Source organism: Taudactylus pleione, unplaced genomic scaffold (genome assembly GCF_031769625.1).
Source record: "Taudactylus pleione unplaced genomic scaffold, aTauple2 ptg000016l, whole genome shotgun sequence".
In the NCBI taxonomy this organism is placed as follows: Eukaryota; Metazoa; Chordata; class Amphibia; order Anura; family Myobatrachidae; genus Taudactylus; species Taudactylus pleione.
The window spans coordinates 28,238,927-28,264,295 of NW_028284418.1; the positions used below are offsets into that span (position 1 = coordinate 28,238,927).

General features: G+C 46.9%; 1 protein-coding gene across 5 annotated transcripts in view; it reads left to right on the forward strand.

The window, feature by feature from the left end:
- The first annotated feature begins 827 nt into the window (after window positions 1–827).
- The window catches only part of AIFM2 (AIF family member 2, ferroptosis suppressor), a 91,310-nt gene continuing 66,768 nt past the window's right edge, over window positions 828–25,369 (forward strand). For all 5 annotated transcript variants that reach the window (XR_015878842.1, XR_015878843.1, XR_015878844.1 and 2 more), the window contains exons 1-3: window positions 828–928; window positions 13,356–13,538; window positions 16,058–16,173. Coding sequence is in view for 2 of the 5 variants with exons in the window: in XM_088475346.1 (XP_088331472.1) it covers window positions 13,364–13,538; window positions 16,058–16,173 (291 nt within the window). In the remaining 3 variants the exon portion in view is untranslated. The remainder of the gene's footprint in view (window positions 929–13,355; window positions 13,539–16,057; window positions 16,174–25,369) is intronic.

Below are 25,369 nucleotides of genomic sequence, written 5' to 3' on the forward strand. Positions count from 1 at the left end.
AACCATCAATGTATAGCCGTCAATGACTGAGTGTTGCGCATACGCAGTCTTGGCCATTGGCCTTGCAAAAACCACTTGCCATAGACCATCGATAGTGGCAAACCATCAATGGTAACGAGCCATCCCTATTTTGCTTGTGCTTATTATGACTATGGGCCTGATTCAGAGATGGACACAATGCCGATGTTTAAGCAGTTGAACGATTATTGGTGATCTGCACATGCATTAAGTTCCTTATGACGGCAGTCTCAGCGAGGATTTGGCCGCAGTGTGATTAACAGGGAGCGTTTTCTGGGAGGTAAAGGGGGAGTGGAAACAAAAACACAGGCGTGTTGCAACCGTTTTGGGGGGTGTTGCATACTGCGACTGCGATCATGTATGCAGTTGCAAATGCTCTGGCGTCTCAGCTCTGGCAGCCATTCCCAGGATCCATTGGGTTACTCAGAACTTTGATAATCAACTGATCTGCAACCAATGCTGTGTCTTTGTACGCAATTGTTTAGGAGTAGCTAGGAGCCTCAATACAATTCGCAGCAGGGATGACATTAGCGTACATCTCTGAATCACGCCCTAACGCCCTGGTGCAGAACTCAAGGTATCTTCAGATGCCTCCAACTCAGCATATCAGTGTAAATATTCTAATTTAACATGTAACGTATTAGAACTTTATTTTAGACGTGTTTGTGTTGCATACTACAATCACTAGATGGCAACATTGCTCCCGGTGTCCACAGGCTGAAAGACTGCATCCTTGTAATGTTGAGTCATGCTCGTTGTGCAAATCTCAGCGAGTTATATAGCTGAAGTTATACAATTATACAGTCAGCTTGCCGGACGGTGCTGTCATAGAGCTGTGCAGGGAAGTGAGCCTCCAACCTTTGAGAGCTCTGGATGTTCGTCAGGGTCTGCTAAAGTCTAATTTTGATTGGTAAGTAGGTGAAGATTTACACTTCTTAGTAACTCATACTGTAGGCAGACACCTAATGCTGGGTACACACTAGACGATGTGTGTACCCAGTGATGGCACAATATATCGGGCAGTCTGTACACACTGCATGATCTGGTTTACGACTCCCCGATATATATCGTTCCTGCACCGCGTCTAGGGGCATAGTGTCGGCACAGCAGATCAGAAGATGTGACGAACGACGTACAAGAGTGCGCAATCACTTGTAAACACTGAGCGTTGTGGCCGATATATCGTTCCAATTATTTAGTGTGTATGAATCTTAAGATTCTTCTGTTAAATCCAAATGTATTTATTAAAATAAGATGAAATTCCACTTGCCACACATTTTGCCCTAAGCAGAAAAGCAATAAGTGTGCAGCTGTGCATTTTTACACACAAGGGTGATTGTTAAATAATATATAAAGTACAGTTTGATGCTCTGAGGAAGCACTGGGGAATACTGTATATAAAACCCTTCCACTGGGACTGAAATCTGTCACAGAAAAATGCTTATCAATGTACAGTATTTCTGTTATATAACAGGGTATCACCTGTTCCTTACACAATAAGGGGTCTATTTATCAAGCAGTGAAAAGCGTGAAGTGAACCAGTGGAGAAGTTGCTCATAGCAACCAATCAGCTTTGAAGTAGCATTTGTCAAGTACAGCCTATACAATAATAGGTAGGAGCTCCATTGGTCCACTTCTCCACACTTTTCACTGCTTGATAAATAGACCCCTAAGTCTGTTAAAGTTTTCAAAGCACTCCCTAATGAAGTGGTTCCCAAACCCATTCTTCTAGGCACCCAATAACGAACCAGGATTTAAGCATATCTACTTGAGCACAGGTGACTTAATTAGTACTTCTTTAATTTTGTGGGTTTTTTTCTGCAAGTAATCTTTATTGGGTTTTAACAGACAACACCCAAAATTAGCATTCACATTGTGGCAGAAAGAACAAGCACGTGTGACAAAGGTGTTACAAGGAAAATACATGCATGGTGAGACATGGTAGGGTGATTTTGCTACCATGTGATATAGAACACAGCCACAGGTATGAACAAAGTAGATTGCATTTTGATTAAAAAATCTGTGCTCAACCATGAATATCAATAAAACCTGGACTGTTAAGGTGCCTCATGCACCGAGTTTGGAAACTACTGCCCTAATGTAAGTACATTTTGTTTTAATTTTATTTTAGGTACCCCAGGTAAATCAACCCTATGGTGGTCATTTCTTTCAGCTTTTTCTTTTTTTTTTAATCATTAATTCAATTACTTAAAAATGTATTACATTGCTTCAATTTAGTGTGATATTGTGGGTCACATGTTGTTGTGTTTAAACTTTATAGGAGTAGAAGAACTTTTTTGTGTTCCTGATCCTTTTCTTCATTCTTTCTACTGCAGGGTCCATAGGGCTCCACAGGAGACCTTGGGGTATAGGCTGATGACGTCAGTCGTCGAGCACCTCAATAGTTAAATTTGTGCTCCCAGGATGCACCGGGTCCCTCTCCTATACCCCGCCCCCATGCCAAGGCATCTCAGTTTCATAGGTGCTCGGCACGGAGTCGGGTCACTTCAAGGGGGGCTGCACAAACAGCCCCTGAAAATAGTTCTTCTTCAGAGTGGTCAGCATGGGCTGTCCAGTGGACACCCCGCCGGCGCCGAACGCTGGCACGGCACAAGAGATCGCGGCGGGTGTCTGGGGGTTTTGGCTAGCAAAACCCCCAGACGCCCAGGACTGTGGCCAGACAGCACAGGGGATGTTCAGGTAAGCAGCGGGCGGCTGCCCGCTGATATTACAGTCCATTTTACTTCCCAGGGCTGGGGGGTACCTGGGAAGGGCTGCGCTTGTTAACAGGCACAGTGCCTGCGCTGACACTCGACTACCAGGGAGAGGGGGCCACAGCGTGCGGACGTTGTGGCATCCCTGGGGTTAACAGCATGCCAGGGGAGCGGGCCTCTCCTGTAAGGCACAGCCGGCCCCTCCCCCGCTGCTCTGCGTGCCTTTCCACATCGGTCTGGGGGTTGCAGGCAGCTCTCCTCCCTCAGGCACGCCCCCTGTGAGTCCTCCAGCGGCCATTTTATGTGCTAAAACCGGAAGCTGCGGAGCCTAGGTCCCCCTGCATACCTCTCCTCCACGTAGGTCAGTGTATGTAGCACTATTACTACTAAACACAAGGTCTATTTAGTTGATGATAGTGCAGTATAGTGCAGGTGTTCCTGGCATTGTATGTGTCTGTTGCTAGCGCTCTCTGACTGTATCTTTCTCTGTCAGCCATTTTAACTATCCCTGTACTTTCTCTCTCACTAGCCCTTGCGGTGACAGTGCTGCTTAGGGGTTAGTTTACTTCACAGTTCAGTTGTGATTGAGCTGGGGAGTTGACACACACATTAATCATATCTGGCAGTGAGTCTGGACAAGCTGATATCCCCCTCACACAGTCCTGCAACAGGTGTTTGGCTGGACAAAAGGAGGGGGAGATTATTGTGGGAGGATTGTGTACCCTGTGTACCAGGAATGCAGAATTACCTGCTGGGCCCAGCTCTTCTCAAGGGCTTGCTGCACCTCTAGTGACCCCACAATTGGGCTATGCTCCGCAGGTTGCTATGCCATCTACGTCACAGGGGATTCCCCGACAGTTGGTTGTGGCTCATAATATGCCTTTACAACCTACCCCCTACCAGGCGTCACCTGAACCTGTTTGGGTTAATACTCTCTCCAATACGGTGCAAAACCTGACGGAGGTGTTACAGGGGGAGTCCTTCCAGCGTACCGCTAGGAAGGAAGTACTGTCTTCCCAGTCCACGTACTATCAAGATGATGTGTCGACTGATGGTGGGGAAATTCAGGACTTATCTGATACAGAGCTCCCTCAAAAGGAGGTGGAGCATAAGTCCAAAATTTATGTACACGGCCTCATTCGTGCGGTCCGTGTGGCCATGGATATTGGGGATGAGGATACCCTAGCAGCCAAATCCAAGCATGCTTTCTGTAAAGAAGTTAAAAGTTCAGCGACAGCTTTTCCCCTGTCGGATCAGTTAGTTGAACATTTGGAAGAAGCCTGGAAAACTTCAAGCAGGAGGTTTCAACCACAGAAACGGTTGGAGGCCACTTATCTGTTCGAGGAGAAGTATTTCTCTAAATGAGAAACTCCTCCTCAGGTGGATTCTCATATTACGCGCCTTATCAAAAGTGCGACACTTCCTATGCCATCCATGTCATCATTTATAGGATGTTACGGATAGAAATGTGGAGGTATACCTAAAGTCCATTTACTCCTTCTCGGGAGGGGTCGCTAGGCCAGTTATGGCTATATACTGGGTGGCCAGAGCCATGGAGCGTTGGGCTAATGCCTTGAAGGCGTCCTTACCTGCAGAGGCTACCAGTGAACAAATTGAACTGGTAGGTTACCTCAGAGACTCGGCTACATATGTGAGTGAGGCTGCTTTGGATGTTAGTCTCCTGACATCGCGCATTTAATCGGCTGCAGTATCAGCTAGACGCTCTCTTTGGTTGTGTTCTTGGAGAGCAGATGCTGACTCTAAGAATGGGTTAGAGGGTTTACCCTTTAATGGCCATGTCTTATTTGGACCAGACTTGGATGAAATCATGGACACTTTGGCTGCCGCCAAGTCGGCCTGCTTACCCTCAGCCCCAATGCCGTCGGGATCAGGAACTCAGTCCTTTCAGACTTTCCGTCCTCAGAGTAAGGCCAAGGTTCAGTCCTTCCCCAGACCGTCAGGAACTAAGAAGGTCACGAAGCCCAAGAAACAGGCTTGGAGTGTCAGGCGCCCAGCTGCCAAGCCTGACGCTAAACCCGCAGTCTGACAGGGCGGGCCTCTCCTTGGGGGACCCCAAGGTGGGAGGCCAACTTCTTCAGTTCGCCCAGTGTTGGTGTCACACCACAACAGACACTTGGGTAAAGGAAGTGGTCTCTCAAGGGTACGCCATTTCCTTTCAGAACAGACCTCCTCATCAATTCTTCCCTACGGGACTTCAGAGGGATCAGGAAAAGGCATTGGAACTGCAGAAGGTTATACAATCTATGCTCCTGCAGGGTGTTATAGTTCTGGTACCTACGCCCCAGAGGGGAATGGGGTATTATTCCACCCTCTTTTTGATTCCAAACCGAATGGTACATACAGGCCTATCCTAAACCTCAAGTCCCTGAACAAGTTTCTCCGAGTGCCTCGGTTCAAAATGGAAACCCTGCGATCGATTATACTGGCTATGGAACCTGGGGATTTTATGGTGTCCCTGGACATTCAGGATGCATACCTGCATGTCCCGATAGCCTCAGCTCACCAGAGGTACCTCAGGTTTACGGTGTTACAGCAACACTTCCAGTTTCAGGCCTTGCCGTTTGGACTGTCCACGGCACCCAGGGTATTCACCAAACTTATGGCAGTTATGGTGGCCCAACTGCGGCTGCAAGGGATCCACCTGTTGTCCTACCTGGATGACCTGCTGTTGTTAGCCAGGTCTCCGGATTTGCTTCTTCAGCATCTCCAGCTGACGATAACAGTGCTACAAAGCCACGGTTGGTTGATCAACTGGAAGAAGTCCACGCTGATGCCCACACAGAGGATGCTACATCTTGGGGCGTTGTTGGATTCTCAACAACAGAGGATTTTCTTAACCAGGGACAAGATAACCACACTACAGCAGCAGGTTCGCAGCTGCTTACACAGTCGCCGGGTGTCGAATCACTCGGCAATGCTATTACTGGGCTCCATGGTGTCGACATTCGACATGGTGGAGTATGGCCAGTTTCATTCCCGGCCTCTACAGACACTGATCCTTTCCAGATGGGATGGATCTCCACGTCGGATACGTACCCAGACATTGGTACTGTCTCCAGAGGTACGTCTGTCGCTGACTTGGTGGCTACACACAGATCACCTCACCAAGGGCCGCCCTTTTTGGATCCTGGAGTGGATTATGTTGACAACGGCCTCCTGTCCCCAGGAATTGGGGTGCAGTGACAGGTTCTTACCTCTTCCAAGGAAGGTGGAGAATAGAGGAGTCCGTGCTTCCAATAAACATATTGGAACTCGGGGCGGTTCTAAGGGCTCTTCAACAAGCAAGGCTCATACTTCACGGAAACCCCGTGCAAGTCCAGTCAGACAACGCCACCACAGTGGCCTACATAAACCGCCAAGGAGGCACTCTTAAGTCAGGCGGCACTAAGGGAAGTGTCCTGCATTATGACCTCGGTGGAGGAAAATATCCCAGTCATCTCGGCGTTGTTTATCCCAGGAGTCCTGAACTGGGAAGCGGACTTCCTAAGCCATCACGACGTACATCCAGGGGAATGGTCACTTCACCAGGAAATATTTCAGCTTCTGGTGGACAAATGGGGCCTTCCCGAAGTAGATCTGATGGCATCTCGGCACAACCACAAGTTGCCAAGGTACGGCTCAAGGACAAGAGACGTGGGGGGCTCTGTTGGTAGACGTTCTAGTGGTCAAATGGACCTTCCAGTTCATGTACCTGTTCCCGCCATTCTCCCTACTGCCTTGGGTGATTCGGAAGTTCAAGCAGGAAGGAGGTACGTTGCTGCTGGTGGCTCCAGCGTGGCCCAGACGTCACTGGTACGCAGATCTTCAGGGTCTATCCATAGACACTCCGATGCTGTTGCCTCAATGTCCGGACCTGTTGTCCCACGGTCCCTGCCTCTACACAGACCTGAGTCATCTGTCTTTGATGGCGTGGCTCTTGAGACTGCCCTCTTGAGTTCCAGGGGTTTTTCCAGCTCGGTGGTAAACACCATGCTCAGAGCTCACAAGCCTGCTTCTACGAGAATTTCATAGAGTGTGGCACACATTCTTTGAATGGTGTCGACCCAGAGGTTATAATCCACAGACATTTGGATTATCCAGGATTTTAGCATTTCTACAGGCAGGCTTAGATCATGGTCTTCGCCTTGCTTCTCTGAAGGTGCAGGTTTCTTCCCTGTCAGTACTATTTCACCATAGGATTGCTACCCTACATTTATGCAAGGGGTGCTTCACATCCAACTTCCTTTTATCCCACCGGTGGCTCCGTGGGATATGACAGTGGTCCTTAGGGCTCTACAAGGACCACCATTTGAACCACTGGGCTCTGTGGATTTAAAATGGCTTACTATTAAAACTGTGTTTCTTCTGGCCATTGCTTCAGCCAGAAGGGTGTCAGATTTGGGGGCTCTTTCATGTCGTCCTCCCTTTCTGATTTTTCATAGGGACAGGGCGGTTCTTCGTACTTGTCCTGGTTTCCTGCCTAAGGTGGTATCCAGCTTCCACATTAATGAGGAAATTGTAGTGCCAGCCTTTAACTTCCCAGACCTGTCAGCTGGTGAAGCCTCCTTGGGTGTGGGCTCTAAGACCTATGTGGACCGTGCCAACTCATTTCAGAAGTCGGACTGTTTGTCCTTTTTGGTTTCTGAAAGAAAGGATGGCCTGCCACTAAGCAGATGTTGACAGGCTGGATTCGCCTGGCAATATCAGAGGCTTACATTCATGAAGGCCTTCCTGTTCCGTCCTCTGTAAAAGCTCACTCTACTTGGTCTGTGGGTCCCTCGTGGGCAGCTCGTCGTGGTGCCTCAGCTGTTCAGCTGTGTAAGCAGCCACTTTGTCTACTGTCCTCAGGTATTATGCATTCGATACCTTTGCCTCTCAGGATGCCTCCTTTGGGCAGCGGATTCTCCTCTCTGCACAGGAGTATCCCCAAACTTAAGGAGACTGCTTTTGGACATCCCCAAGGTCTCCTGTGGAGCTCTATGGACCCTGCAGTAGAAAATAAGAGATATGGAAGACCTTACCTTTTGTTATCTCTATTTCTACGAAGTCCATGGGGATCCACAGGACTCCCACCCTGTCCCACCTGTGCTGCAGATGGGCTATGATCACCGTTTTTTCCGTCTCCTTCTGTATGTGAGAATGTGATACTTGTGTGTTCCAGAAGTTCTATCTTCTTTCTTCTCCTCCTCCTGCAATTGGCTTATTACGAAACTGAGGTACCTTGGCATGGGGGCGAGGTATAGGAGAGGGACCCGGTGCATCCTGGGAGCACAAATTTAACTATTGAGGTGCTCGACAACAGACGTCATCAGCCAATACCCCAAGGTCTACTGTGGATACCTATGGACTTTGTAGAAATAGAGATAACAAAGGTAAGGTCTTACCATATCTCTTATTATTTATGGATTACTATCTGTTGACTGATGAGCATGGTACAATAAAAGCACAACATTCCTCAAGCACGTGCAAAATAATTACTATTACCACAGCAAACATGTAATTAATATACATGTACATTGCATAGTGTCATTACAAGTATATCTCATGCATATTTATTATGGCAGTTTTTCATAAGCAGACAGTAAGCACTAGGCGCAAATTACTCACGCTAGCCCCATATGGCTGCATACAAAAATTCAAGAGATCGGGGCGAGATTGGGCCATGAGGCGGACGAGATGTGGTGCCGTTGGCAAAATTTCCCCGCTGTTTCAACAGCAAATCACCCCTCTGACTTCTAATTGAATTGATCCTAAGAAAAAAACAACAAAAAAACTGTCATACTATAGCGAATTTCACATTAAATGTTCTGTTTTAATGAAGGTCAAATGGGAAGCTTGGGTCAGTAATGCTAAGCTGTGGCTTTGGTTTGGTAATTGATACATTGGACCAAATGTAATAGGGTGAGAGTTAGAAAATGTGAGAGTTTAGCAGTAAACTTTCACATTGGTCGTGTTTTATCTTCAAAATGGGTAAAACATCTGGATGAGCGTTTAAATCGTGAGTTTTTTAGTCTAAGAACATGCGAGTTTGTATGTTCTTGGACTCTATTACATTGACAGAGTTTTAGAAGTGTGAGGGTTTACTGCTAAACTCTCACATTTTCTAAACTGTCACCCTATTACATTTGGCCCATTGTGTTGTAAGAATGTGAACTTCAATAGCAGCACGGTGGTATAATGATTACATTACTGCCATAGCACTGAGGTCCTGGGTTTGATTCCCACCAAGGCCCTAGCTGTGTGGAGGCATTTTCTTGTGCACGCTAAAAGGGCTGTGAAGCTAAACGCACAATGTAGGGTGTCATTACTGGCATTCAAACACCATCACAATGGCACATCACTGGCATCACCCATAGATCGCTCCTAATTGAAACATCCTCATAGTTTTAGCAAGTTCTTCCTATATGGTACACTGCATACCTGCCTACTCTCCCGAAAGTAGCGGGAGTCTATGGTATTTGCATGCATTTCCCTGCACCTCCAGAAGAGTAGGCAGCCCTCCCACATTTTTCCCACTTCCTAGTGAAGTGAGCACTATAGGGAGGATAATCCTGCGAATCACGGGGAAACAGTGAAGGGGCGGAGCCAGTATGACGTATTTTACTGAAAAACTTAGAGATGCGGGACTTAGAGATGCCACAGTATAGTACTGACCAGTTGGTGAGGCTCTAAGAAAGCCATTAGATCTCTACGCAATGGTCATTCAAATAAAAAAATAAAATAAAGCAAATATATAGTGATTGTCAGAGTTATTAGGAGACAAGAAAATAAAATAAAGGAGTGAAAATTGTTAAAGAGAGAGAGGTGCATGACAGGAAGCGTCGGAATACTGTCCAAGAAGAATTGTTCTAAACCTGTTTGTAAAACATTGAGAAGAGGAACTAAGGGATAATTCAAAAGCAGGGTCTACAAATCAATTACAAAATATGTTAGAGAATGTAGGGTTAAATTCTGGAGCAAGGAAATGATGAAGCTGATGATGCATCTTTCAGTCCATTCAGGGGTGACATGAGGCAGGTGCTTATAGTGGGCCTATTTAAGGGTTGGAAGGAGGAGCTCATGCTTCTTTCATCAAGACGCACTTGGCTGAGGCTACTAACATTCTACAGTACCTCCCTATGATTCACAACATGTACCGGCATACCAGGGGTGCCATCTTGATGGCAAGCAATTTTGGCGTAAGCAGGACTGCCTCCTTGTGACCAAATTTGGCTGCAAAGACATGGAGGTTTGGATGGAAGTCACACAACCCAAAGGGATTGGCAACAATGGCCCAGTGGGTAGACTAAGCCTGCACCAGTCCCTTGCCTCACGTGCAGGGTTCGGTGCTGCCTGCTTGGTTTGTGCTTTGCCAATAATAGTGGTCAGTGTCAGTGAGGCCCACAGTGTCTTTTTCGTCACTCATGACTCCCGGTCACCCCTCCCGTGATTGTAGAAAAACCCCTGGGACCCCCACTGCTAGTAAGCCTGTAGCCAGTGCTGAACCTTAATAAGGCTTTCTTCCTGGTCGACCTGGGTGCCATGTCTTAGGGCTCTATTCATTATGTTAATTATCTGGGTCCGAATGTACCCCAAAAATTAACATTCCAACGCTTCGCGAGCGGCAAAGCAATTCATAATTGCTCCGGCACAGACAACTGATCCGAAAATCAGCTGTCTCCCCGAGTCTTTTCACTGTTCCTTTCAGAGCAGTGAAAGTAGTGCGCCTGCAGGATCTACAGGTCACGTATACGCACAAAAGCCCTAGCGTCTAGCAGAAGGAGCTGGACAGGGGCAGAGGGATCCATAAGGATCCCTCTTCACAAACCGGGACTCCTTCCCACAGGGAAGGAGCAGGTTGCAAGAGTGAATCCTCCGCAGTGTTCATTTTCACCTGCTGTTGTAGAAATTAAGTGATGATGACTAGACCCCTTAATGGTTGGTATGGTACCCTGATGCAGGTGTCACTGACCTTTTTGTATCAGGTTTTCTTTACTGGGTTTCACTCTGCCCTTGGTCGGGGCTGTGGCGCAGGGTTCCCCTCCTAATTTGCAGTCTGCCAAGGATATGCAGGATGTGGTGCATGCTAATGAGATAAAGGAGGTCTTGTTGGGTAGGATGAGCGTACCCTTTGCTTCCCCTCATATAGCTAACCTGGTTTTGTCACCGGTTGGGGTCATTCCTAAGAAAGAGCAAGGCAAGTTTAGGCTCATATGAAGATGCTTCGGGAGATGGGTCAGGGAGGCTTTGCTTGGGAAGGTGGATATTGAGTCTGCTTTACGCCATATGCCCTTGCATCACGACTCTTTTCAGTTAATGGGTTTTCATCTTTTTGATGGCAATTATGTAGACCATTGCTTTACCATTGGGTGTTCTTCCTCTTGCACATTCTGTAAGTGCCTCAGCTCCTCCATACTCTGGTGCATCATTGCTGGGACAGGGGAACACAGTGTGGCACAATACCTGGATGTTTTATTGGTCTTCGCACCTTGCGGAACTGATCATTGTGCGTAGCTGCATTTTTCCGTGCAGTCCTTTTTCCACCATTTGGTGTTCCCATTGTACAGAACAAGACTGAAGGGCCTTCCCACAGGTTAACCTATCTTGGGGTATGACTCAACAATGTAGCTACAGTTGGTGTTGAAGCTTAGGACACAGGTTACTCCATTCTGTGCTTCCTGGCGGGGTATCTCTCTTGTGTTTGCTCTATTTTGCGCACCATATTATTATTATTACCAGTTATTACCAGTTATTTATATAGCGCACACATATTCCGCAGCGCTTTTACAGAGAATAGTTGGCCATTCACATCAGTCGCAGGGACTGATGTGAATGGCCAACTTACAATCTATGTTCCATATCACATGCACACACATACACACTAGGGTTAATTTTTGTTGGGTGCCAATTAACCTAAGAGTATATTTTTGGAGTGTGGGAGGAAACTGGAGTACCCGGAGGAAACCCACGCAAGCACAGGGAGAATATACAAACTCCGCACAGTTATGGCCGTGGTGGGAATTGAACCCACAATCCCAGTGCTGTGAGGCAGTAATGCTAACCATTACACCGTCTGTGCTGCTATCCATGGGGTGCATTTTCTACAGGAAATTGGCAGGAGTAGTGAGGCCTTATCACTACATTTGTCTCATGGCGGAGTTGCTGTTGTATTTGGGTGTGTAGGATTTTTTGCTCAGCTTTATGGGGAACCCAACTATATGCAGTTCTTCTTAATTCGTAAAGGCCTCAAAGGCTCAAAGTCTTGCCCCTGATGCTCCATAGACAATCCCCTTCTGGCTGCATTAATTGATGGCGTGGTGGCTGTGGACGATTTTGAGTTCACTGTTTTCAGCCACAATTTTAAAGCTGGGTACACACTGTAGCGATGTGTCCCCAGACGATATGGCGGTCGACGGTACACATCAGAAGATGTAATGAATGAACCCTCTTTCTGCCCTTCATTACCTTGCACGGCGCTGCATGCGATATTATCTGGATGACATCGCTAACAACCGCGGGTGCAAGCAGATTAGTCGTACACACTGAATGATCCGGCCGATATGTAGTTCTGATTCGTCCGGAAACTACATATTGGTCCGATATCGCTCCAGTGTGTTTTAGTAAATTTACCCCCTGGTCTTTTTTTATTTTTATTTAGAGTGTTAAATATATCCTAATTTGTGGTAAATTTGAAAATATGTGACCAAATGTAATAGGGTGCGAGTTTAGATAATGAGTTTAGAAAAAGTGAGAGTTTTCTCACACTTTTTAAACTCGGCCATTGTAATAGAGTCCGAGAACATGCAAACTCGCATAATTTTCAGACTCCAAAAACTTTCATGTGCTGATAGTTATTCTGCTATCTGAGGAAAAATTGGGATTGACTTATTAGTTATTACATGTCACTGCTTTGTGTGTTTTGAGTTCTGGGAACCAGCTATTCAGTCAGATAAGTAATTTGAGGTTATGATGCAGTTGATGATGCAGTTCTGCTACACAATGCCACGATTACCAATGCGATTCACTCAGTAAGCGGGCAGTTGTGGGCAGGTGGCGACCAGCACGTGGAGACTTGCCTACTCTAACAAATATTCGGGAGCACCTCCTGATTTTCAGAAGCATACCGGCCGTTTCAGGAGAGTAGGCAGGTATGACTTGAACCCAAGGCCCCAGCACTGCCAAGCAGCAATCCTCATTACTGTACCACTGTATTGTAATAACATGTTTTGCGCATTTGAATTTCTCTGATTGTTATATTAAAACAAATTTATGCAAATATTAATTGTGCTTATACTGTTTTACATTAACATATGAAGCATCACAAAAATCCACAGTACAGTGAGAAAGTAGTGCCTAGGACCAACAGGTAATGAACTGGGCATTCAAGAAGCACCATACACTACATAATATATAGTATATGACAAGCATTGTAAAGAACATGTAGGAGGTGACGGTGGAGAAAGAAGGGCCCTGCTTGTGAGAACTTACAATCTGTGTTTAATAATGTAGCATTACATTGCCATTAAGGAGAAAAGAGACCAACATTACAAGTAATAGTGTTCCTTTTGGGTCCCTTTTGTAATAGGGGACATATCAGAAATAAAACATTGATATTTATTTTTTCTTGCTTATTTCTTACTCAAGGGACCAGTATGGGATCCAAGCTGTCGGTGGATGAATCGGTGAGGGTGGTGATTGTAGGTGGAGGCTTTGGTGGCATAGCAGCTGCCAATCAGCTGAAGTCCCATGGAATCAATTTTGTTCTGGTTGACATGAAAGATGCCTTTCATCATAATGTTGCTGCACTTCGGGCTTCTGTAGAGAGTGGTAAGACAAATCTAATGTTTTATTTCTTCACTCCATGGGGTCTATTCATCATCATTTAATTTCTACAATTGTAGAAATTAAGTTATCGGACCATTCATCAAGGAGGTAAAGCAGGAGATATCACAGATATCTCCTGCTAACCTTTCTCTCGCAGAATGGCCCGCTGTCCCCATACACTAGTATCACAAGTATCTCCTACTTACCTTCCTCTCACGAAATGGCCCGCTGTCCCCATACACTAGTATCACAGATGTCTCATGCTTACCTTTCTCTCGCGGAATGGCCCGCTTCCCTAATCACTACTCTCACAGATATCTCCTACTTACCTTTCTCTCGCGGATTGGTCCGCTGTCCCCATACACTAGTATCACAGATATCTCCTGCTTACCTTCCTCTCGCGGAATGGCCCGCTGTCCTCATACACTAGTATCACAAGTATCTCCTACTTACCTTCCTCTCACGAAATGGCCCGCTGTCCCCATACACTAGTATCACAGATGTCTCATGCTTACCTTTCTCTCGCGGAATGGCCAGCTTCCCTAATCACTACTATCACAGATATCTCCTACTTACCTTTCTCTCGTGGAATGGTCCGCTGTCCCAATACACTAGTAGGGGGACAGAATTCATCAAGCTTCGATAATACAATATTTTCGGAGCTTGACTGCGGGAACATTCGCCATCTTCGGATGGCGTTTGCTCTCACAACCCGGAGTCCCAGGTTGCTTAAAAGGGATCCTTTCAGATCCCTCTGCTTCTGTGCTGCTCCTTCTGCCGGACATCAGGGCTCTTGTGCGCATGCGTGACCTGTAGGTCACGCATGCGCACTTGTCTCACTGCTCCGAAAGGATCAGTGAAGCTGCACGCAGAGACAGCTGATTTTCGGATCAGCTGTCTCCGCGCCGGAGCAATAATGAATTGCTCTGGCGCTCGTGGCGAGTTAACATGTTTAATTATCATGGTCCGCCAATAATTAACATAATGAATAGACCCCCATATCATTAAATATAGGGATAGTTAACAAAAGTTCATGTGATCGTGACATGAATAAATTGAGGCCAAGGCATTTCTCACTGACGCAGTCCTTATGTTGTGCCAGGACTTTTTAAATGAATAGGACTTTGAACTTGATAATGCTAATTTATAACAAAATGCTTTTCTGCAACACACATTTTTAAGGGCTCTTTCAATCTCTTTTTCAGTAAAATAATGTAAAAACGGGTATTTTCACTCCTTTTTCACATTATTTTAGTTTCACTGAAATGTATTAGAACTTTTGGCACAGTTTTCATGAAAAACTACTACAAGTTTCTCTAATTCGCTTTTTTTAGCAAGCAGATCGCATTTCACATAATCGGGGGGAATTATTTAGATCGCAACAAGAAATGATTTACATCTAGATAAAGCACATTTTAAAAGTTTGGGTTTTTCCATGATTTCACTAATAATGTCCTATTTTAGTATTACTATTATAATTAAAAGTTCAATCCTGACAGTAACAACTTATTTAAGCATTAAAGACTGCATAGCCACAAGAGGTGATGAAACTACCTTCCAGCACAAATTCTTCGGGGGTCAATCCAATTTGGTGCGAATTGCGAAGTGTGAGTTGCTGTTTCCTCTTCGAATTTGCATAGCGAATTCATTTTGCAATCCAGTTAGCAACGCGCACTCAACCAGTCAGAGTGAATTTGCATTTTTCCATTCGCACCTCCCTGAGGGTGAGAGATGGAAAGGAAAATCTTTATTTTAAGGTAAAAATGTCGGGACACTGAGCTGAACCCCTTGGACACCCCCTAATGATTAATTAGGCAATTGGAAGTTTCCAATTAGCTTAATTAGTCCAATAATTACATGTAATTTTGGGGGGTTAAAAAAAAAATTGCCTCAATTTACCCCAAAATTAACTATTTCGTTCCCAGTATATTTACTGTAATTAAATCCCAAATTTAATTACAGTATATTTTTAAATAAAAATTATTTTTTTTTTTATAATTTTTAAAAAAAATTATGCCCTCAAAGTTCCCCCAAATCACCTTTTTTCCTACTACTTTTTTTTAAAATTTAATCGTTTAATTCATTGGAGATTACAGAAAAAAAAGTTTGTTTTCTATAATTTAAAATCCTTCAGTTCTTTCCAAATGTCCAAAACAGCCTTCTATATGGTCCTGCTAACGAAATTATCAATTTTGGGGGGTCCAGAATGGTCTCCCCACTTTTTCATGCACATCTTTCACATCGCATTTGGCAAACCTCCGCTGTGAGTACCGCGAATAGGCATTTTTTATTGGAATGGAGAATTCTCGGGTGCGCGTATTTGTGCGAAGTCGTTGAGTTTCATGAAACAAACTCGCTACTCGCAATTCGCACCTAATTGGATTGACCCCTAAGAATGAGGAGATGGAGAATGTTTGGCTTCTCCATTTATCATTGTTGTGCAAAAATAAACAAAATCCCAGAAATCAAAATAGTGCATCTCCTTTTGTGTGAGTTTGTAACATTCTTTCTTCCTGTGAAAGGTTTTGCAAGAAAAACATTTATCACCTACAAAGAGTCATACCAAGACAGCTTTATACAAGGCAAGGTGGTGGGAATTAACCTGGAGACCCAGCATGTTCTGCTAGAAAGCAGCGAGGTAACTGCAGTTTATTTATTAATACTTTGTTATATAGCACCAGCATATTCCATTGCATTTAAACTTGGGAACAAAGCAGTAATAAAATGAGACTGGGTAATAACAGACAAAGAAATAGGTAAGAGGGCCCTGCTCGTAGGCTTGCAATCTATAGGGCAATAGGAATTTGATACATGAGTATAAATGCTACATGTGCAGATTGTTCCAACCAGATTGCAGAGGTAAAAGATTCTTTGGTGGGCTATATGATCCAATCACACAGCAATGTTGGCCTGGGGTCAGAGGGTTGTGTGAGTGTAGAAAGATAACACAGTTATGTATGAGTGTTGTATAGATTAGGTTATGTGGGTGGTTCAGGTTCAACTAAAATGTTAGCAGTTATCTCCAACACTGTCACATGTGAAATTAAAGTCCACACGGCTTATACTTAAATGAGAACTTTGAACAAATTCTCTTATTATTTTTTTTATTAATAACAATCCCGCTCAGCAGGGCCGGACTGGGACTAAAAATAGGCCCTGGCATTTAAAACACACAGGCCCACCTCGCGTCAGCATCTGGCTCCTGACATAGGCTCCTCCCCTTACTATTCCTAACGCCTCCCACTTCTTAGTCTATGCTCTTACAAATATAATTATTAGAAAAACATACTAGTATACATCATACTCTGCATTAAAATACACACAATAGAGCAATTTCTGCAAGGGATTCAAACATGTGCCATAGTCAGACATTTGTCATGTGATTGGTTCTGTTAGGTAAAACAGAAAAGGGAAGACATTTTTTGAAATGACCAAGCCCTAGTTTAGCAGTTGTATAGGATTAGATAGTGTCACTGTAGGAATTTTTTAGGGCATGGGGTGCTGAACAAAGAGGAGGGTATATCTATGCACACCAAAGCAGAGCCATAACTAGACAATTTGGTGCCCTGTGTACATAAAGAGCATTGGTGTCGTCATCCACAACCGAATCAGGGAGAGTGCGCGCCAAAGGCACGTGCTGAAAAAAGTTAGATGTGGTCTTGCTGGGAAGGGACGTGACCACACAATAGTACCCCCAATTCAAATTATGCTACACAGTAATTCACCTTCATCACATTACACCGCACAGTAGTGTCCCTTAGTCACATTACACCGCACAGTAGTGTCCCTTAGTCACATTACACTGCACAGTAGAGCCCATTCACTTTATGCCACACAGAACAGTAGAACTCCTTATAAAAATTTTGCCACACAGTAGTGCCCCTTATAACACATTATGCCATGCAGTAGTTGTGCCCTTTATACATGCCACAGTAATGCCCCATAACACACCATGTCACACAGTAATGCCCCTTATAACACTTTATGCCACACAGCTCTCCTCCTGACATAGCTCTCCCCCCTGACACCATATCCCTCACACAGCTCTCGCCCCGACACAGCTCTCGCCCTGACACAGCTCCTCCCCCGACATGATATCCCTCACACAGCTCTTGCCCCGACACGATATCCCTCACACAGCTCTCGCCCCGACACAATATCCCTCACACAGCTCTCGCACCGACACGATATCCCTGACACAGCTCTCGCCCCTGACACAGCTCTCCCAATGACACAGCTCTCGCCCCTGACACAGCTCTCCCAATGACACAGCTCTCCCAATGACACCATATCCCTCACACTGCTCTCCTCCTGACACAGCTCTACTCCTAACAGCTCTCCCTGGGCCCTTGCACAGTGCTCCCCCCAAGCCCTCACAGAGCTCTCCCCCGGGCCCTCACACAGCTCTTCCAATGACACCATATTCCTCACACAGCTCTCCCCATGACACAGCTTTCCCCCGGGCCCTCACACAGCTCTCCCCCTGACACAGCTCTTCCCCTGACACATCTCTCCTCGGGCCCTCACACAGCTCTACCTGACACAGCTCTCCCAATCAATGACACCATATCCCTCACACAGCTCTCCCCCGGGCCCTCACACAGCTCTCCCCCGGGCCCTCACACAGCTCTCCCCCGGGCCCTCACATAGCTCTCCCCCGGGCCCTCACACAGCTCACAGTTTTGTGTACTGAACTTGGTGGGAAGATCTGAGCCAAATGAATTGCTCATCTCTAGTATATAGTATGATTTTTCTAGAGCTATGGCCACAAAATCCAGTATCAGGGTCAGAACAGAGCTGCTGCTAGCAAGTTTGCTGTTTGTGTAAAACTGAGCACTCAATATGGCCAGTCTGGCCATTTGGCAAATGCCAGAAGGGCCGATGGACTGGTCGGGCCACCAGAAGGTCTGGCCTCCCAGCTCTCTGATCAGCAAGATTGATGACATGGCCCGGGGAGTGTCACGAGGTCATGCCCATGTGACTCACGGAATGCCCCTGTGTTGTATGGCCATGCCCCAATGCAGAGTGACCACAAACCTTTCCCCCCATGCATAAGCACAAAGAATCCCAAGCCAACTTTTGCCCCCAGTCCAATTCTGGCACCCATTCAGTGCCATCAGACCAAAGCGCAGCTGTCAGCAAGAAGAGTCAGATTTCTTACCATGAGGTGGATCAATGTGTGATTAGAAAGCTTAGTTCTGTTACCTACTGATTATATTATTTTTACACCCATCAGCCATATCATTAAAACCACTGACGGGTGAAGTGAATAACATTGATCCTCTCATTACAATGACATCTGTAAAGGGGTGGGATATATTAAGCAACAAGTGAACAGTCAGTTGTTGAAGTTGATTTGTAGGAAACAGGTAAAATGGGCAAGCGTAAGGATCTGAGCAACTTTGACAAGGGCCAAATTGTGATGGCTAGACAACGTGGCATGTTCCCGGTATACAGTGGTTAGTACTTGCCAAAAGTGGTCCAAGGAAGGACAACTGATGACAGGGTCATAGGCGCCCATGGCTCATTGATGCACTTGGTAAAGGAAGGCTAGTCTGTCTGGTCCGATCCCACGGAAGAGCTACTGTAGCACAAATTGCTGCAAGAGTTAATGCTGGCTATGACAGAAAGGACTCGCTGTGTATGGAGCTGCATAGCTGCAGACTGGTCAGAGTACCCATGTGTTACAAGTCGCGGTCACAACTTGTCTCCTTCAAGCAGTTTTCCCAGTCAGGAAGGGGTTACTCCTGTTTCTCCTGTCACTAGGCGATCGGCACGTCTCAGGAAGTGACGTGTCATTTACAGTGCTGCGTGATTGGTGCGTCCTTCTATTTGTACTCACTGGACTTTTGCCGACTATAGCATATCTGTGAGTCCCATCGGCTTGGCTGCATGGTCAGCGTACTGTTCCTCCTCGTGGTACAGAATTGGATCTTCCCGAAGTGGCTTCCATGCTACCTCTGGCCCTCCATCTTCTTCTACGGCTTCCAAGCCACACCGACACCGCTGTGCTGCCATAAACTCTCCAAACCGCAGCACCGACTACTAGCTTTTCTACCATCGGCTCTTGCCACACCTTTGGCGCATTTCCCGCACCAACAGCTTCCGTGCTGTTACCAGCTTTCCAGCTTCTTCCATGGCTTCCAAGCCGCACCTACACTGCTGTGCTGCTATCGGCTCTCCAAGCCGCAGCACCAACTATTCATTCCTCCACCATCGGCTCTTGCCACACCTTTGGCACATTTGCCGCATCAACAGCTTCCAGGCTGTTACCAGCTCTCCAGCTTCTTCTATGGCTTCCAAGCTGCATCTATATCTCCGTGCTGCCATCGGCTCTCCAAGCCGCAGCATTTACTTCAAACTACCTACTAACGGCTATTGCCGCACTATCGGCACACAGGCTGCACCATCGGCACATATGCCGCACCATCTCCTCTGAAAGCCATAACATACCATCTGACTATCTGCTAACGGCTATTGCCACACCATCGGCACATTTGCCGCATCAACGGCACATTTGCTGCACCATCGGCTCCCAAAACCATAACATATCATCTGACTATCTACTAATGGCTGTTTCCGCATCATCGGCTCTCAAAGCTATAACATATCATCTGATTATCTACCAACGGCTATTGCCGCACCATTGGCACACAAGCCGCACCATTGGCACATTTGCCTCACCATCAACTCTCAAAGCCATAACATACCATTTGACTATCTACCAACGGCTATTGCTGCACCATCGGCACACAAGCTGCACCATCGGCACATTTGTCACATCATCAGCACATTTGCCTCACCATCAACTCTCAAAGCCATAACATACCATTTGACTGTCTACTAACAGCTATTGCTGCACCATCGGCACACCACACCATCGTCTTCCAAAGCCTCATCTCTCCTACTGTATATACTCCTTCTTCTCACCTCAGGATTCCAGTTGACACTCCTGTAAGCTGCTACTACTCTGAGCAGTAAGTCCAGACGCCCGCCTAAGTACCGGTGAGTGAGTTATCTCTAAGGGAACAACAGGCGGTTGTTAGTGGCGGAAGACCTTGTGGCCTGAAGTTCTAATCGGCTTACTAGGGCTGGTCACTGGCAATCATAATGCCATGCTGATCCCAGTCCACGACTGAAAGCCCCTATAATGGGCATGTGAGCATCAGAACTGGATCATGCAGTACTGTAAGAAGGTTACATGGGCTGATGAATCACGTTTTCATATACATCATGTGACGGCCAAGTGCATGTGCATCGTTTTCCTGGAGAAGAGAAGGCACCAGAATGCACTATGAGAAGAAAGCAAGCCAGCAGAGGCAGTGTGATGCTCTGGGTAATGTTCTGCTGGGAAACCATGGGTCCTGGTATTAATGTGGATGTTACTTTGACACCCACTGTACCACCTACCTAAACATTGTTGCAGACCAAGTACATGCATTCATCGTAACAGTATTCCCTAATGGAAGTTGCCTCTATCAGCAGGATTATGCAACCTGCCACACTGCAAACAGAGGGCCTGATTCAGACCTGCTCGCGAGCGCACAGCGCTCGCAAGTGGGTCGAGGGTCCACCACTGCGCATGCGCACGCCAGAGCCGGCTCCGGCATGTGATGTCAGTAGTGAACTTCCGGCTCTATTAGGGCCGGAAGCTCACTGGGGCTTACGGCAGACGAGACCCTGCACACAAGGGTCTCGTTGCAAGCCCGATGGTCGCGATGGTCGAGACCATCGCGACCATCACCTGGCCGCTGGCAAAAGCTGTGGGTGGTCGCCAGCTCCAATAAAAAAAAAAACACCTTGATTCAGAGAGAGCGCTCTGAAAGAGCGTCTGGCTCTGAATCAGGGCCATAGTTCAAGAATGGCTTGGAGAACATGACAAAGTGTTCAAGATGTTGACTTCCAAATTCCCCAGATCTTAATCTGATTGAGCATCTGTAAAATGTGCTGGAAAAACAAGTCTGAGCCATGGAGGTCCCACCTCGCAATTTAGAGGACTTAATGGATCTGCTGCTAATGTCTTGGTGCCGGATACCGCAGGACACCTTCAGAGGTCTTGTGGAGTCCATGTCAGAGCTGTTTTGGCAGCACAAGGGGGACCTACACTATATTAGGCAGGTGGTATTATTGTTATGACTGATGTGTGTATATATTTATTATGGGAAGTTTAACCTTTTCCTGACCATATAATTTTTTTACAATCTCTCCCCTACAGACTGTAACATAAAAAATTTATAGAGGGGTATTCAATAATGGAGCGAAAAGTCCATGCTGGACTTTCCGCTCCACATCGGAGATTTTCCAGGGATAAAGTATCGGGCGCGCACCCGCTTTATCCCCGTATTCAATATAAAAGCTACGAAAACAGGAACCTGCGAAGTGGGATCTGAGGAAAAATACGAAATTTTCCTGGAATAAATTGTAGGACCCCCATAAACTATAAAAACATGGGGGATCACTATGGGTACCCCCGTTTTTAGCCTGCAAATGAAAGTCGGGGATATATATAGCGGCTGCAGGTGTTTTTTCCCGACAGTGTTGCAGAAGAGCACTTAGGTTATTTTTTTCATTTTTTTTAGTGGTCCCATCAAATTTGGGGTACATGAAAATGTGTACTAGCATATTTTTAAGTCCCTAAAGTCTTTATTTAAAACTTCTGCAAGTATACACCTGCCGCTAATAACCTATTCTAGAAAACACCTGCCGCATATTTGCAGAATAGCCCTGAACCTATTTCCCTATTTTTAAACACTTTTTTTCCCATTTTTTTTTTTTTTCACTCCAAATTTAAAATCATTTTTTTTGGGTGTCCCTATTTTTTTTTTAAAACTTTTTTTGACACAGTTTATTTTAAAATGACATTCCCAGGGATGCAGGCTATTTTTTTTAAGCCTGCACCCCTAAACCTCAGTTCTACACGTTTTTTCGCCACCTATGCAGTGGTGAAAAGTTATCCCCGGTTTTTTTCAAAGACTTTTCGAACCTGCGAAAAGTCTTTGAAATTGAATACGGTGTAAAAACAAAACCAGCGAAAATGACGTCATCGGTGCGAAATTATCGCAAAAACTGACTTTTCGCTCCATATTGAATACCCCTGATAGTGTTATTACATACACTGTACACTGTCTAAGTAGGTTCTTCTTTTGGAGTAGTCCCTTAAATGTACATTATTTTAGTAAGCAGATCGCATTTCCCATACTTGTAATGGGAAATGTGATCTGCTCAAATTTACTAAAATAAATTGTAAACAAATAACTGAGATAATAATGCCACCTGGAGATGGCGTTATTAGTCCCCATTACACTGACATCTTCTTTGCTCTGACGGGCAGAGCAGAGGCGGGAACAGGCGGCACCTAAATAAACTACAAGCTGATCACTGTGAAAATAAATAAATAAATAACATTTTTAAAAAGCACTTATCTGAACCCAAAGGCCGGTGATCGGTGATCTGGTGAGCGCCTCCGTGACTCTGGTCAGCTGATCGCCAGGCTCCTGCTCTGTGTTGTAAACTGAGATGCTGGGGGAGAATTTACAGGGACAGCACTTTCTCGCAAGCTCAGGGTCTCATTCAGACCCGGTCGCAAGCGCTGAGCGCTCACAACCAGGTCGATGGTCAGGCCCTGCGCACGCGCAGCGTCCGTAATGCGTGTGCACAAGCCCCGAGCGAGAGAGAAACTCTCTCGCTCCGGAGCTCGCTACAAAAGGGTCGGCTGTCGATGTTTTAATCGACAGCTTGGCCCGTTTTGTAGGCGGGGCGTGGGGGTGGTTTCACAAACGGAGGCGTTCCTTTAGGAACGCCTACCGTTTTTTAGGCAGCCGCACTGACATGAAGCTCCCTGGGGCTTGCGGCTGCTGAGACCCAACCTTAGGGTCTCGTTGCAAGCCCCGATGGTCGCGATGGTCTTGACCATCGCGACCATTACCCTGGTCTGTCGCTAAGCTGTGGGTGGCCAACCTCATTCAGAATGTGCGCTCGCTTCTTGCGAGCGCCTCTGAATGAGGGCCTCTGGGCCTGATTCAGACGCGCTTGCAAGCGGGTCGATATTGACCCAGTGCGCATGCGCACAACGGACCCGGCTCCGTCGTGCGCATGCGCGAGACCCAGATAGCGACAGGCAATGGTGATGGTGAGCAGGGCCGCCATCAGGGGGGGACTGCCGGGACTAGAGTCCCGGGCCCGGACAGAAAGGGGGCCCGGCCGGCTGCAGAGCTGACAAGCTCTGAGGGCATTTTGAAAGCTGTGCCGGCCGCAAGCCAGTGATAGCTTGCGGACCGGCAGCCAATTAGGAGTGGCCACAGCGGTGGCTCCTGATTGGTTGCCGGTTCGCACACTCCGATTAACTTGCAGCCGGCACTAAATTTAAAATGCATCTGCCTTCCGGCCCCCGGGCCCTGTCTCTGTCCGGGTATGATCGTGAGCGGCAGCCAGTCCGGCAAGCGCCAGCCAGCGGGGAGAAGCTGGGCCGGGAGCAGAACAGCCGGGGGAGAGGAAGGGACAGCAGCAGCAGCGGGGGAGGGAGCAGAAGTGGCAAGGGGGAGAAGCTACCTGCTACAGCCGCTGTGAAGAGGAAGAAGTGCTCAGATGGGCAGGAGAGACTGCGGGGGATCCCACTTCCCATACAGGTACAGAGACTCCTGCTCTCCCTCCCTGACCCTGCTCTCCCACCCTGACCCTGCTTTCCCTCCATCACCCTGCTCTCCCTCCCTGACCCTGCTCTCCCACCCTCACCCTGCTTTCCCTCCCTGACCCTGCTCTCCCTCCCTCACCCTGCTCTCCCTCATTGACCCTGCTCTCCCTCATTGACCCTGCTCTCCCTCATTGACCCTGCTCTCCCTCATTGACCCTGCTTTCCCTCCCTGACCCTGCTCTCCCCCTCCCTGACCCTGCTCTCCCCCTCCCTGACCCTGCTCTCCCACTTTTACCTTGCCTTCCCACCCTCATCTTGCTCTCCCACTTTTACCTTACCCCCCCACGCTCTCTCCCCCTCCCCCTGCTCTCTCCCCCTCCATGCTCTCCCACCCTGACCTTGCTCTCACACACTCATCCCGCTGTCACACCCTCACCTCTATATTATAGATTAACATGTTATAATACCCACCCCCACAGCCCAAACTTTGATATTTTTTTTAAAATGGTTTATGTACCAATTAATGCCACACCTTTGCTATAGCTCCACCCACATTCACAGCAACACCCACCTCTGACAAACTTCCCCCCCATCCCAAGGGGAGGGGCCCTGACTATTTTGACAGTCCCGGGCCCCACAATCTCTGATGGCAGCCCTGATGGTGAGTGACAGCGCGTCTCCTTTGTTGGGCGGGCCGGGGGCGTGGCTGGCCAGACGGAGGCGTTCCCATGGGAGCGCTTACCGTCTGGGGCCGGCCCCACTGACATCACATGTGATGTCAGTGGGAGTGCTTTCGGCTCTGATAGAGCCGAAAGCACTCCAGGGCTTGCGGCAATGAGACCCTACCACAAGGGTCTCGTCGCAAGCCCGATGGTCGTGATGGTCTTGACCATTGCGACCATCTTCCTGGCTGCTCACTATAGCTGTGGGTGGTCACCCACAGCTATACGAGCGGCCAGGAGGCCGCTCTAAAATGAAGGACGGCCCTGATTCAGAGCGAGCCGCTGTCCCTACAAGTGATATGTGATACATGCTTGCGGTGTATTCAAGTATCGCATTGCGATTTGGGGCAAATTTATCACATTCTATTTACATCTGAAAGGCAGATTGTGATAAATATGCCGCATAGTGAAGAAGTACAGGTAGGCCAAATAATAGATTATTTCCTCCAGTTCTCTATCTAGATCTGTGGTGGTTTCATGTG